The following is a 16,408-nucleotide window of genomic DNA, read 5'->3' as shown; positions in this document are numbered from 1 at the left end:
ACACAGATCACCCCCTGCAGTAGGCTGGTGGTCATATCACCACAACAAGTTTGAAATGGATGCACAAAAAAGAACTTGTTTTGAACTGAGCCAAATAGGGAACATGGATGAAGTTCCAGTAACATTCAATGTACCATCCAACCAAACTATGAGGGTTAAAGGAGCTAAAATCATCATAGTTAAAACCACTGGTCTTGAAAAGACAAAATATACAGTAGTTCTGGCCAGTTATGCTGATGGCACAAAACTTCCACCGTTTGTAATATTTAAAACAGTGGTTCTCAACCTTATTTGCCCAAGGCCTCACTTTAATTTTTAAAAAGGCGTAAGTACCACCATTAGCAGAAAAAAGTTATATATTCAAAAGAAGTTTTAATTAAATCATTTGCTGCCAGTGTATTTCAATGCAATTAAGGTCAGGAATACACTGGAACACATATTTCATATTCAACTACTACTTCAATATGTCAACCATCTCAAACACACATTCAACAATTGTTGTCACTTCAGTGGAAACCTTGCCCCGAAGCTGGCTGCAGATTTTTTTGATTCAAGGGACTAATGTTGTTCGTTTCAACCTTAAATCTCCACGTTTTGTAATTTCCTGTTGATTTCTCTTTGCTTGTAACAAATCACTAACAGAACTGAAGCCACATTCTACTAAATAAGACGATGGAAAATGTATCAATAGTTCCCTCGCTAAAGTAGTCGAGTTTGGGTATTTCTTTCGATCTCATTAGACAGTCACATCATGGTTCCTTTCACTTCGAACAGTTTTCAGATTCATCATGTTGCAACTCAGATAACTCCTCTTAGTATTGCACTGGAACTTCAGATAAGTCCACCAGAAATGGCTGCGTTAACCAGGAGGGAAAATTCATTGTGAATCACGAAATCTGTCATTGAAGTCGGTAACCAACATTTTCAAATAGTCAACAATGATGTTTTTAGCAGCATTAGTTACCTCACACTTATTCAACCAATAGAATTGACTGAAATTTCTTGCAGAAATATTCCCTTGGCATAATTCTAGAAGTGTCATAAATCCAAATATCTTTGTTTTTGCATCAATGAGCATCAAATTTGCCACTTCAAGTTGCTTCTTCAATGTACTTAGTTTCTCAAAAATGTCCATCAAGGAACTCACATAAGCTTTGCAAGAGCTTCATTTCAGGTTTGTCTTCAAAAACTCGCTGAGGAGATCAAACAGTTCCATACACCTTTTGAAGCAGTTTCCCTTTGACAACCACCTAACTTCAGTGTGAAACAATAATCTCGCGTCCTGCATTTTTATCAATACAAAACTGCTTAAACAGACATCCACATTTGGCATTAGCTTTGACGGCATTGATATACTTGATCACAGAATGGAGTACCTCGTGTAGAATAGAGGAAACTTTCTTGGCAACTAAATTTTCTTGTTGGATAACACAATGCACAACCAACATGTTTGGATTTTCATCCTTCATTAATTTTAAACATCTTGTTTGTTTCTTTTTTACACATATCATAGCAGGTTAACCATCTGCAGCACAAGAGACAATGTTTCCTTTTGATATTTCATTTTCATCCAAACCACTTTTGAGCTTGCTGTAGATATCTACTACAGTAGTGGTTGTTTATAATGGTTCACAAAACATCTCTTCTTGAAGCACTTCCTGATCAATATATGTCAATAACAGCCTCACTGTCCCATACAGTAGATTCATCCAGTTGTATTGAGAACTTTCGTGATTTCAACTTCTCAATAAGCTGTTTTTCAACATCTTGACCCATGTCATCTATTCTGATGCTCAGCCATCTTTGTCATCCTTTTGCAGAACTATTTTGAAAAACAATGATATTGCGGGTTTAATCAGTTCCTCCTCAGTCATATGTTTCTTCCCATGTTTTACTATCAGCAGAGAAATTTCATAGCAAGCTTCAAGGGTAAGATTCAGGGCTGTAGTTTGCATAGCAAATAATGAAGTGATTTTTGATCTATTTTAAAACTTCCCTTTCAGTGATTTAAAATATTCCAATTGCGAATTGACATGATTAGGATATTTTACCCTCAATTGAGCTTCAAGACAGCCTGCTTTCATTGTTTCATTTGTCAAAGTCTATTGGCATAATAGACAAAAAGGTGCACGTTCATCATGTACAGCAGACATAAACCCAAACTTCAAGAACTCCACTGAATATTGATGAACCTTTTGCTTGCTTGGTCTGCTCATTTTGAATATACGACAGCACGAGCTCCCTGAAACAGATTAATACAACAGCACGAGCTCCCTGAAACAGATTAAACAATATTTTATAATGTCTTAGAAATGAAAAATGTAATAAGAGTAATGATCAAATCAAAGGAAAATACTGACCCTAAAAAAAATGAAAAAAACACTAGCACGGTTTCTGACATTTTTTTTCTTGCAGAGAGAGCATCAAAACAGTGCTAGCCTTGTGCTTTACTTTCTGGCATTGCAATTTTTTTTCTCCAATTTTGCCGTCCCCCTCAGGCAGGTGCCTGGGGTGGACCCACCCACCCCCTATCAATACGCTAGTGCACAAGATACATACAGATACAAGTCTCACTCACTACTGAACTGAAAAAGTAGAAGGCTATGGACAGTGACATGATTGTTGAGATAATTTGGAATAGATGATAATAAGACTGGTCAGAAAAAATATAATTATAATGTTAACCAAGGATAACAACAGTTAAAATAAGATAAACCACAGAGAAATATCAGAAGAGCAAAAACACGTTAGGAAAATAAGAAGAACAAAGTGATTTTACTTGGAAGTTACCACAGTTGTGATGTACTGATGGTGTTGCCAAGTCACATCTTTCACACCAACACTATGAGTTTATTTTTTCCAAACCAACTTTTTAATTATTTCCCAAAATATTCTGATGCCCCACTAAAATATTCTCAAGCCCCATGCCCCACCAATGGGCGTACATCCCACATTGAGAATCTATGATTTAAAAGAAAGGTTCACCCCAAATAAAAAATATCATGTGGTATGTTTGTTCACGTTCATCCAAAAGGCTGGATGGACGTTGCTGGAATCAAATCATGGTTGCAGAAAATATGGCAAAGGCGTCCCGGTGGTCTTTCAAAGAAACCTGCACTTCTGGTCTGGGATCCGTTCAGAGCACACAAACTGTTCCATAAACCTTTTGAAGCAATTTCCCTTTGACAACCACCTTCAGAGACATTAATAAAAAGGCAGCGAACTAAAAACCCAGATGGCTGTAATTCCTGGTGGTCCGACAAGTCAATTGTAACCTTTAGATGTGTGTATAAACAAGCCTTTTAAAAATAGCATGAGGGAACACTGTAACAAATGAATGGGAGAAAAGGACCATGCACTAACACAAGGGGGAAGAGTGAAACATCCCACCATTGCACAGGTGTGTGAGTGGTTAGACTTCTTGCATCACTGTAAGAGATGGAACTATTGTTAAGGCTTTTAAGAAGGTGTGGAATTAGTAATGCCCTTGATCGCGCTGAGGATGATGCATTATTTGAAGACAGTAAAACCAGCAGTAGTGATGCTGAATTCTGGGGCTTTGACCTTGATGATGCTGATGAATGTTCAGGCAGTGAAGACGATTAAAGTCTTTGTTACAGAACTTTGATGCTTTATTGTGTTTTTGTCTATGATAGTTACTTGTTTTATTGTTCTCTTATTAAAGGTTTCCTCTTGTTAACTACAGCAGTATTATTATTAAAACAAGTTTTACCGATTTCTCAGTTGCGTGTTCTGTCCAGATTTTACCTGTAAATACGTTAAAACTAATTTTTCATAAAATTTTATACTAAAAATGGGGAGGGGGGGTGTCTTATATGCCAGTGGGTCTTGTATACAGTCAAATACAGTAATCATGTTTAGTACCTTGGTGCTTATCCCTTGCATGCAATGACTTCTTGAAGTCTGTATTTCATAGACATCATAAGGTGCTGAATATCTTCTCAGGCCTCGACTGCAGCCTTCTTCAGCACCTGCTTGTTTCGGGGGCTTGTCTCCTTAAGTTTTCCCTTCAGCAAAATGGAAGGTATGCCCAATTGGTTTTAGATTGGGAGACTGACATGGCCATTCAAGAATTTTCCAGATTTTTTTGCTTTGAAAAACTCCTTTGTTGCTTTACCAGCATGTTCGTGATCGTTGCCTTGCTGTAGGATGTTTGGAGGCATTTGCTCGAACTTGAACAGATCTTTCTATACACCTCAGAATTCATTTTGCTACTGCCATTAGGAGTTCTTTTCTTTCTTCTTCTTTGGCTTGGCTTCGCGGACGAAGATTTATGGAGGGGGTAAAAAAGTCCACGTCAGCTGCAGGCTCGTTTGTGGCTGACCAGTCCGATGCGGGACAGGCAGACACGATTGCAGCGGTTGCAAGGGAAAATTGGTTGGTTGGGGTTGGGTGTTGGGTTTTTCCTCCTTTGCCTTTTGTCAGTGAGGTGGGCTCTGCGGTCTTCTTCAAAGGAGGCTGCTGCCCGCCAAACTGTGAGGCGCCAAGATGCACGGTTTGAGGCGTTATCAGCCCACTGGCGGTGGTCAATGTGGCAGGCACCAAGAGATTTCTTTAGGCAGTCCTTGTACCTTTTCTTTGGTGCACCTCTGTCACGGTGGCCAGTGGAGAGCTCGCCATATAATACGATCTTGGGAAGGCGATGGTCCTCCATTCTGGAGACGTGACCCATCCAGCGCAGCTGGATCTTCAGCAGCGTGGACTCGATGCTGTCGACCTCTGCCATCTCGAGTACCTCGACGTTAGGGGTGTGAGCGCTCCAATGGATGTTGAGGATGGAGCGGAGACAACGCTGGTGGAAGCGTTCTAGGAGCCGTAGGTGGTGCCGGTAGAGGACCCATGATTCGGAGCCGAACAGGAGTGTGGGTATGACAACGGCTCTGTATACGCTTAACTTGTCCGTGAACTACTCTTTGCAGATGATGCCGCTTTAGTTGCCCATTCAGAGCCAGCTCTTCAGCGCTTGACGTCCTGCTTTGCGGAAACTGCCAAAATGTTTGGCCTGGAAGTCAGCCTGAAGAAAACTGAGGTCCTCCATCAGCCAGCTCCCCACCATGACTACCAGCCCCCCCACATCTCCATCGGGCACACAAAACTCAAAACGGTCAACCAGTTTACCTATCTCGGCTGCACCATTTCATCAGATGCAAGGATCGACAATGAGATAGACAACAGACTCGCCAAGGCAAATAGCGCCTTTGGAAGACTACACAAAAGAGTCTGGAAAAACAACCATTAGGAGTTACATCATTAATAAATATACATGCACCAGTACCTATGGCAGCCATGCATGCCCAGGCCATGACATCTCCTCCACCATGTTTCACAGATGGGGTGGTATGCCTTGAATCTCGGGCAGTTCCTTTACAAGAGCACTGTACTCTTGTCATCACTCTGATACAGGTTAATCTTGGTCTCATCTGTCCATAAGACCCTTTTCCAGAATTCTGTAGGCCTTTTTAATGACAAACTAATCTGGCCATCCTATTTCTGTTGCTAACCTCTATTTCTGCAAACAGTAGTCATTGACACATCTACATCTGCCTCATGAAGAATGTTTCTGATCTGTCCAACAAGCGTTTGGGGATTTTTCTTCATTATAATGAGAATTCTTCTGTGATTAGCAGTGAAGGTCTTCCTTGGCCTACCAGTCCCTTTGCGATTACTGAGCTCACCAGTACATTCTTTCTTCTTAATGATGTTCCAAACAATTGCTTTTGGTAATCCTAAGGTTTGAGCAATGTTTCTTACTATTTTATTCTTGATTTTCAGCCTCATAATAGCTTCTTTGAGTTTCATTGGCACAACTCTGGAGCTCATGTTGAAAAATGGCAACTAGAGACTCCAAAGGTGATCAAAAACTTAGAAGCAAGCACTTATACCTACACCAATGAAGCAATTAAACATATCTGAATAATCACAAACACCTGTGAAGACAGATGTCTCAAACATTATGGTGCCCTGAAATGGAGGGAACTAAGTATAAAAAGTGCTGTCATTACTACATGGTCAAACCAAAATGTATCCAAGTAACCTTGAATAAAATCTGGAATGTGCACTTTAATCGCTTGTGAATTGTTTGATACAAATTTAAAACTGAGGAAAACAGGAACAAATAAAGGGAAATAAAATATGCCTTTGCCCCAAAACATTATGGAAAACATTGTATGTGCCTTGCAATGAACTCCATTTTAAAGATTTTCCATAAATTTACACTTTATTATTGACATTTCTTCAGTTTTTCATTGATACTTCAATAATATTTTTAAGCTTCTCTGAAATTTTTGACAAGGACAGCAAAGTTAAACAGTTACACAGTTCTAGAAACCCAAGGTTAATCCTGACCACCAGTGCTGTGCGCATTCTCTGTGTCCATCTGGGTTTCCTCCCACATCACCAAGTTGTGTAGATTGGTAAATGAAGTGATCACTGTAAATTACACTGTGTAGGTGAGTGGTATAATCTGCTGGAGTTGATGGGAAGGTGGGAAAAATAAAAGAAAAATGGGATTAGTACAAAATGGGTGGTTGATAGTCGGTACAGTCTTGACTGGCTCAACAGCCTCTTTCTATGCTGTATCTCTCTATGATTCCACATACAGATGAGTGGTAGAATCAGAGGGGAGTCAATGTTGGAGAATAAATTGGGATTCATGTAAATAGGTACTTGATAGTTGGCATGGATCAGTAGATCAAATGGCCTCTATTTGCATTGTATTTGAAATTATGACACCAGCATAATAGTACAAATAATCATTTTAAATAAATGAGATATTTTGTAATAAGCATACCTTCGAATCCTCGATAGATTCTGCAGACTTTTCAGCTTCTGACTCCAAACCTAGTTCTAATAGCAGGTCTAAATAATAAAGAATTTTTAAAAATCTTAATGTCATCAGAATTCAACAGGTAACAATTGAAGCATTATTCTGTCAAATTTGAGAGAGATTACAACTTGATGGAACCATGCAAATGGATTGTTTCTGGTTAAAAGCAGTTTATTCTGGGTTCAATCTGCTTACGGAGTTCATGTTTAGAACAGGCATGTTTGAATTTATTTGATCAGCAAATTTCAAGATGGGGGTTTCAAAAGTTTCTGGCCCAGAATTTACTGAAAGACAGTCAGAAATTGTGGTGTTGATCTTTCAGTTGTTGAATAATGCCAAAAGTTCTTGAGAATCTGTCGACCAACACAAAAGCTTGTAAAAATTAAAAATAAACCAACAGGAGTTCCAAGATTGGCACTGAAGATTATGCAGTACATATTGAGCTTTTGCAATGTTCTATCAAAAGTCTCAACTAAATGTAAGAAAATTAGCTTTAAACATCAAATATCATTTATCCATTTTAGGCCACATGTTTTATATGTCATTATGGAAGTCTTGAATTGTTAACTCAGTACAGGTTAAGAAAATGCAATGAACAGAAAAGAAAGTCTCAACATGATCATTAAAACCTGGCAAATTTACCAAAATGAATCAAAAATTTGTAGCATTAAGAAATCAAGGAGACATGGAAGGAGTGTAACAACAGAAACATAATTCCCAGAAAATGTTGGACTGTGGCATCAAAACTCAGTATTATGCCACAATTTGGGGAAATATCAATCCTAGGTGTTAACTGAAACAAAATTGTTTCTATATTTTAACCAAAGAATATTTTAAAAACTTTCTTCAGTAGCTTATAATGGACAAAGGTGCTCCAAATTCTTTGACAAGCTTTCTATTTTAGATCCACCAAAAAAAATCAGTAGCCTTTATATAGCTGATTCATTTGAGCTTATGGCCAATGTTGGCAATCCGAAGTGCTGATGGTGTGAATGGTTATACAAAGTCATTGGAAAGGGTGATGAACATTATTGGAGACTGCCATTACCTTGACAACAGGAACATAAATTGCCATTCATGATTCTGGAAATGAACCCATCTTAGTTGCCTGCTTCTCCATATAATCCGGAAACAACAAATCGTTAAATTCTTTATAAAATTCTACTGTAAACCCATCTTCACCCGGGGACTTTACTCCCGAAATTGATTACAGTGCTTCCTTTAATACCAATTCCGTAAAAGGACTATCTAAGTCATTAATATCCTTCCCAGACAATTATGGTAAATTTAAATGAGCCAAAAACAAATCAATTTGCTCAGTATTTTGTCCACTTTCAGATGTATAAAGTTCATTATAAAATCTAAAAAATTCCTCATTAATTTCCTGAGGTATATAAGTAATCTCTGAATCCTTCCTAATTGCATTAATTGTTCTTTTTTTTAAACTTTATTTATTCATTCAAAGTACAGATAATAAGTAACATATATAACAATAAACCATAAACATGAACGTTATATTTTATATATACAAAAGAAAGAAAAGAAAAAAAAAAGAACCCCCCCCCCTTTCAGCCAACCCTCCTAAGGAGAGCCATAAAGAAAAAAAAAATATTGATAAAAAATTAAGTATACTCATTAATTGTTCTTGATGCTTGTTCTGTTTTTAATTGCCAAGCTAAAACCTTATGTCAGGGGTGTCAAACTCAAATTCACAGAGGGCCAAAATTAAAAACTTGGACTAAGTCGTGGGCCAAACTAAATATTTATTGAAAATTTTCAACAACATCTGCATGTTTTCTCTTCTTTCAACATATGTAATGTTAAACTTTTTCTTATTAAAATAAATGTTGAAGCATTAACAAATGAGAAATAAAATATTCAATAAATAATATTTCTCTATAGTCTTTAAGCTCCTTTTAAATGTATTTTTTTTCACAAGCCAACAAGTCAAAAAAATAACAACTTGCTTCAATGAAAATCCAATCTTTCAACTATGAACAGTCCAAAGTTAACCAAAGAAAATATTAATCCAAGCTTAGCTTGCTACACTGTGATTTACTCTGATGCACCTGGGTCTAAACCAGATACTTGGCATCTCTTCTTAGATGCAAGTTCTTCAAACTCTGGGGTTAGAGTTTGCCTCCCACCTGTCTTGAAAGGTCCTGTTTTCTGTCTTTCATTTGGCCATTTTTCGTAAGGGGTTTATTACATGTGAGTTAGGTGACAGGTCGCAGATGCTAAGGTCACAGAGGAGGTGGGGGGCGATTAGCGGGCTGACGGGCCGGCGCCAACGCACTTGCAAAGCATTCTGGGATTTGTAGTATTAGCTGTGCATACACTATACTGGCGCGGCGGCCAGCGGGCCAGCTCTAATACATATTTGATATGATCTTGCGGGCCAAATATAATTATATCACAGGCCAGTTTGACATGTGTGCCTTATGTGCTCTTTCACCTAACTCATAATAATGCTGTTTTGATCTTTGAATCATTTTATCATATTTATATGATTGCAAAATATGATATCGTAATTTTAATTTAGATAAATGTATCTTATTATCTTCAGAAGAATTCTTCTGAAATTCTTTTTCTAACTTTTTAATTTCTTTTTCCAAATTCTGACTTTCAATCAAATATTGTTTTTTTAATTCTAGCTGTATAACTAATGATCTGACCTCTCAAATATGCTTTTAAAGCATCCCATAAAACAAATTTACTCTGAACTGAATCTTGATTCATTTGTAAATAAAAAGTAATTTAATAAACTCAGGTCTTTTTAGTAACATCTCATTAAATCTCCAATGATAAGTATTTCCTAGCACTTCTCAGTGCCCAAACAAGAAGCCAACAACAACGAATGGTCAGACAAAATTCTGCTTTTATACTCTGTTTGTATAAATCTACCTTGCAATTGAGCTGAAACTAAAAATAAATATATTCTTGAAAATGAATTATGCCGTGCAGAATAAAAAGAATAATCTTTTTCAGTAGGATTCAATTTTCTCCATATTTCCACCAAATTTAAATCCTTCATTACCTCAATAATTCTCTTTGCCATATTTTAGTTCTCTTTAAAGTCTTTGGAGATTTATCCAACAAAGGATCTAAACAACAAAATACTTGATGTGACGCAAAATTGATGCGACAAAAAATTGATGCAACGCAAAATTGATGCAATGGAAATTTGACACAACACAAAATTGATGCGACAAAAAAATAACAGCTCTTGATCTTCTTCATCCAGGTACTCAATTTGTTCTTCTTCCTCATCTTCAGGTACCAAAATGTCATCTCTAGTCACCATGCTGCCATAATTTCTTTTTTTTTTAATATATCTGTCCTTGTATCTTGTATTTTCTTTTTTTTGTAATATTTTGCAAAATTCTTAAATAAAATTTTCAAAAAAAGTGAGATGAAGGAAATTAGAAGGAAATACTTTAAAAGATAAAATCTGAAGTCAGCACCTGATCAATGAAGAAAGGCTAACAAAGTGAAAAATGGAAGAATTACATCCATCAGATAAACCAGCTGACAGGTAACATGGGTGAAAATTGGAAAAGATTTAAACAGCATTTTGGATTGTATTTAGTGGCATTTGGAGCTGACAAGAAAAATGATAAAGTGAAAGGATCAGTTTTCTTACATGTTGTGGGTGATGAAGCCCTGTAGGTGTATAACAACTTCACATTTGCTGCTGAAGGAGACAAAATGAAATTGGAAAAAATAATGGAACAGTTTGAGGCATACAGCATACCTAAATGTAATGTGACATTTGAGAGGTACATATTTTTCATGTATACAGAAAACTGAAGAAAGTATTGATCAATATGTGACTGAATTGAGAAACAGAAGGAAAACATGTGAATTTGGTGGACTGACTGACTCGCTGATAAAAGACAGATTTGTGTGTGGTATTCCAGATAATAGTCTAAGGGAAAAACTGCTAAGAGAGCAAAATTTAGACCTGGAAAAAGCCATAGGACTCTGTAGAGCTACAGAAACTGTAAAAACGCAGGCAAAAGAGCTTTTCAGTGAAACTAGCTGCAACATGGATGCAGTGAGCAAGAATAGACATAAACTGTTTAACAAAAAGTGCACCAAAGTGGAAAGAAAGGTAAACAAAAATGAAAGGGGTAATCAAAAGCAATGTCGTCGGTGCGGTACACACCTATCAAAACAATGTCCAGCATATGGTAAAACATGCTATTTGTGCAACAAAAGCAACCATTATGCCTGTTGCTGTAGGAACCAAGTGCAACAAAGCAAGGTTCATGCAGAAGATGAAAGGGAGATAGAGGAATTCTATGTAGATATTGTGACTGAAAACAAGAACACAGAGACTGGATGTTGAGATTAAAAGTGAATGACATATACATTTCAGTTAAATTGGATACTGGAGCACAAATTAATGTAATATCAGAAACTGATTTTAAAAAGATTAGTCCCAGACCAAAGATGTATGGAACAAAAATGAATGTGACAGGATATTCAGGTACCGATATACCAGTGCAAGGAGAATGCATGGTCAAATTGAAACACAAGGACAAAGAGCACATACTAGCATTCATCATGGTACCAAAGGATGTACAGGCCATACTAGGTTTAACAGCCTGTGAGAAATTGAACTTGGTAAAAAGAGTCCACGTTGTGGAAAGCAAAGGAGAGACAGTCTATGATGAACTCATGAAAGAGTACAATGGCCTATTTCAGGGTCTTGGCTACCTTCCAGGAGAACATATGATCAGAGTGGATAAACATGTCCCACTGATAATACATCCATGCAGAAAAGTTCCATTTGAACTTCAAAAGAAACTAAAAGCAGAGATGGACAGGATGGAAAGCCTGAACGCGATTCAGATTATAGATGAGCCAACAGAGTGGGTGAGTTCACTCATTGTTGTGGACAAAAAGAATGGAAAGTGTATTTGCTTGGATCCAAGATATCTAAACAGAACAATAAAGAGAGAATGCTTTAAGCTTCCGACGCGTGAAGAAATCATGTCACAGTTTGGAAATGCAAAGCTTTTCAGCAAGTTAGATGCATTATCAGGATTTTGGCAGTTGAAATTGGATGAAGCAAGTTCAAGACTGTGCACGTTCAATAGTCCATTTGGCAAATACAGATTTCTAAGGTTACCATTCGGAATTGCCTCAGCTCCTGAAGTGTATCACAAAACTATCCATATGGTGTATGAGCACCTGGATGGAGTTGATACTTCAATGGATGACATCATAGTATGGGGAACCATGAGAATGGAGCATGATGAGAGACTAAGGAAAGAGACTAAGCAACAAGGAAAGAAAACCTGAAGCTAAATAGAGAGAAATACCAGCTCAGAATGACAGAACTAACATTTCTAGGAGGTATTATTGGCAGTGAGGGCATCAGACTAGATTCCAGAAAGGTGTCAACCATTAGGAACATGCCAAGACCACAATGCAAAAAGGACGTACAGAGGTTTAATGGAATGGTCAACTTATATGGGTAAATATGAGTATCCAACCTCTCAGAAAAGATGGATCCATTACGAAGACGAACAGAAACGAACATTGAATGGGAGTGGGATCATGACCATGAAAAGTCATGGAGGGAACTAAAGAAACTACTCACAGAGGAACCAGTTCTGAAGTTTTATGACCCAGAGAGACCCATCAAGATATCATCAGACACATCACATAGTGGGCTCGGTGCAGTTCTTCTGCAAAAATAAGATGACTGGCAACCCTTTGCCTATGCATCACGCTCAATGACAGAGGTGAAGACGCGATACATTCAAATTGCAAAGGAGCTGCTCAGCATCACATAAGCCTGTGAAAGATTTCATCAGTTTGTCAGGACAAGCAATCAGTCTAGAGACTGACCATAAGCCCTTGATTGCATTGTTCCAAAAGCCATTAAATGGATGTCCACTTAGAATATAAAGAATGATGATTAGGCTGCAATGCTATGCACTAAATGTAGCGTACATTCCTAGTAAGCTAATGTACACAGCAGACACATTGTCTAGAGCTGTTGACACTAAACACGAAAATGGATGAAGACATCATGGACATGATCACAAGTGCACTGCCCATATCAGATGCAAAAATTGACCTCATAAAGTGAGAGACAAACAAAGATGAAACTGAGACAACTGAGAAAAAACATCTTGGATGGATGGCCCAACATGAAGCAGGACTGCTCACCTGTTCACGTTTCAGAGTACTGGAACTGCAGGGCAGAATTATCAGTGGTTGAAGACATCGTCTACAAAAGAGGCAAAATCCTTATCCCAAAGAGTCTGAGAAAAGAGATGCTAAAAAGGATCCATGGAGGACATCTCGGAATTGAAAAGAGCATGAGAGATGATGTACTGGCCAAGGATCAGCAATGATATAACAAAGTGTCAAACTGTACAATATGCCGGAAGTATCAAGCAAGCAATCCTGCAGAACCACTAAAGCCACACCCAGCAACATATAGACCTTGCCAGAAGGTAGGCGCTGACCTATTCGAATGTTAAGGGAAGGACTATCTGCTAGTCACAGATTATTACTCCCTGTATCCAGAGGTGTGTAAACTGAACAACACCACTGTAGATGCTGTAATAACAGGTATGAAAGTCACATTCTCCAGACGTGTGGCAAGCGAGGTCTTCACAGACAATGGACCCCAGTTTTGTGATTTAAAGTTCCAACAGTTTGCCAAAGAGTGGGACTTTGTGCACACCACGTCAAGTCCTCATTTACCACAGTCCAAAGGTCTAATGGAAAAATCAGTACAGACATTGAAAAGACTGATGAACAAGGCAAAAGACAGTGGAACAAACTTCTACCAGAGCATGCTAGTATATTGCACAACGCCGCTCGAGTGTGGTATGTCACCAGCACAACTCCTTATGGGATGTAGGCTAAGATCAAACCTACCGTTTCAGAAGAACCTCCTAAAAACAAAAGAGGGGGAGAAAGTGAGGAAGTTCAAAGAACAACAGAAAGAAAAGCAAAAGTATATTGCACAACACCGCTCGAGTGTGGTATGTCACCAGCACAACTCCCTATGGGATGTAGGCTAAGATCAAACCCTCCCTTTCAGAAGAACCTCCTAAAAACAAAAGAGGGGGAGAAAGTGAGGAAGTTCAAAGAACAACAGAAAGAAAAGCAAAAGTATTACTTTGACAGAGAAACAAAAAATCTACCAGAACTCTACACTGGTGACCAAGTAAGGCTAAAAGACAAAGCAAGCTCATGGACTCAGAAGGGAACTGTCCTCAGTGAAGTCCAACCAAGATTATACACCATTCAGACAGATGAAGGTGCTGTTCTGCAAAGAAATCGTCAAGATCTTCAAATGGGACCAGCACAGTAGATGGAAAGACGCATACTGTTGAACAACCTGAATACACAGGTGAGAAGACATCGTCTGAGGCAACAACTCAGATTTAAGGACAATCAATCAGGAGATCATCAAGACACGTGAATCCTCCTAAAAGACTCATTAAGCAAGTTTAAAGACTCCTGTTATAGAATGAAGTTGTGCTATCTTATTCACTCTTCAAGTTTTAGTGTATGTAAATGTGAACACACAAAACAACTTTAAAGAAAGGTTAACAATGTCGATAATAATGAAAATGTAAGTTCTGGTGTTAAAATTAAAATTGCAGAGTTATACAAAGAAAACATATTAGTTAGAAGTAAGCAACTTTTGTTTTAAAAAAGGGAGATGTAATGATAGGGATCATGGTTGCAATGCAACTAGCAATGCCTTAATGTTTGATCATACTTGGCTGCCAACAGGGGCACCCAGTATGCAAGAACTGTAATAGAGACTTTCAGCCTCATGGTGCTGTTTACAACAACTTTAAAGTAAAGAACCTTTTCCTTCATCCATGTGTTGTCTAAGAACTCACACATATGAATACAGATGAAACATCCCTTTTGGTCATGATGTGGTACTTTTCCTTTCAAAAGCGACTATTCCTTTGGACACGGAGAAAAATCAGACAAATTGTCTATACCACACGAAGCCTCTTCAGCACAGTAATACTTCAAGAGATATTTCTCCAAGTGCTGCTTCTTTAAAATGGCCCCAATCAAACAGTGTACTGTTTCTTTAATATGTTGGTCACATGGTTTCTGAACCTGTGTGCCAGGTCCTTCCTCTCTCTTCCCAAGTAGTAAATTTGAATACACACTGTCCCCAGCCTGTCAATCTCCAGAGCTTGCAGGGCTTGAAATATGATTTGTTCTCTTAAAGTGATAGTTCTACTCAAATGAATATGAACTGAAAATGGGAGCATGCAATAATGACCCTACAACATTTCCACCATTAAAAGCTCTTTTAGCAGAACACAAGACAATCAATACAAAACAAAAAGAACAATATTTTGAAAAAGCCTTGAATCGAAGTTACCTCTTCTGTTATTTTTGGGTGGAGTCTTTTGCACCTGAATTGTACAGGAAAAAGGTTCACTTGCTTCAGTTCTTGAACACGTTTTTACAGACTGGGGCTCCTCTTCTTCCAAGGACATGCACTGTACAAGATGGAGTTCATGGAAAAAAATGTTTTTTGAATATTTTATTTTAATTTTCATAGACTTGTCAAACAAATATTATAATTTTTTTAACATTCATGTAACATACAGTGTCTATATTTATTCCCACTCCCCACGCTCGTACAACTGAAAGTATCATCAATTAAATTACGTTGATAGCAAAACGAAAGACCTATATTTCCTCCCTTCTAATTTATCTTTACCCCCGTACACCAATAACCAACCTATTGATGCCAATTCCGCCACCATTTTGAAACAAGCCTAATGCACCCATCTACCACTTGTATCTTCCCCCCCCTTTCCTTGAGCTCCCCGTATATATTCTTACTCTTAATAGACTTTCATCTTTAAACATTAACATTGTGAAAAAAATATATTCCGCCTCATATTCCTCATAATTACAATATTTACAGTCCATCTTGCCCCGATTCCCTCTTTCCACCTTATGGGGGCAGGAGACCAGTGGGCCCATTCTATTCTTAGATTATTTCCAATTTGCTCCCTCCCCAGTGCATATGGGACTACTTTTTCAGGAACTCCAAAATGCCATTTTTATTCTATTCTCGATTATACCATGCAGAAATATCTTTATATGAAAGGCCCACCAACACTATTATAATCGTTAAATCAGCAGGGAGTTCCTGGCCCCCAGTAAACGCCCAAAGACTCCATGGCAAACCTCAAGAACTTGCAGTGAAATCCTGGATCCCAGTCCCACGGTAACCCCACCACATGGCCAGCCCAAACATAAAGTCCCCAGGGACTGAGACTTGTCAGTATGTATTTGTGAGAAGGGAAGCACACCGCCCGCCCCAGCAACGACCCTATGAGGGCCCCTACAGGGTCGTCAGGGACAATGGTTCCACTTTCATCCTTGACATCGGCAATAAGGAGGAGACTTTTACCATCGACTGCTTGCAACCGGCATATCTGGACTGTAATGAGCCGGTCTGCACTCCTCCCTTGGAGTACAAGGGCAGACTGCCTAAGGCTACGGACAATGGCCCGATCATCAGTTCTGGGGGTGGGG

General features: G+C 38.3%; 1 protein-coding gene across 5 annotated transcripts in view; it reads right to left on the bottom strand.

Moving 5' to 3' along the window:
- ankrd26 (ankyrin repeat domain containing 26) overlaps nucleotides 1-16,408 on the bottom strand; it is a 167,701-nt gene that overhangs the window by 88,898 nt on the left and 62,395 nt on the right. For all 5 annotated transcript variants that reach the window (XM_069919991.1, XM_069920001.1, XM_069920012.1 and 2 more), the window contains 2 exons: nucleotides 15,237-15,357; nucleotides 6,812-6,879 (listed from right to left, as the gene is read on the bottom strand). In XM_069919991.1, coding sequence (XP_069776092.1) covers nucleotides 6,812-6,879; nucleotides 15,237-15,357 — 189 coding nt within the window. The remainder of the gene's footprint in view (nucleotides 1-6,811; nucleotides 6,880-15,236; nucleotides 15,358-16,408) is intronic.

The sequence above is a fragment of the Narcine bancroftii genome, chromosome 1 (genome assembly GCF_036971445.1).
Source record: "Narcine bancroftii isolate sNarBan1 chromosome 1, sNarBan1.hap1, whole genome shotgun sequence".
Lineage (NCBI taxonomy): Eukaryota > Metazoa > Chordata > Chondrichthyes > Torpediniformes > Narcinidae > Narcine > Narcine bancroftii.
The sequence above is the reverse complement of the archived record's forward strand: the minus strand, read 5'-3'. Positions and strand labels throughout refer to the sequence as shown.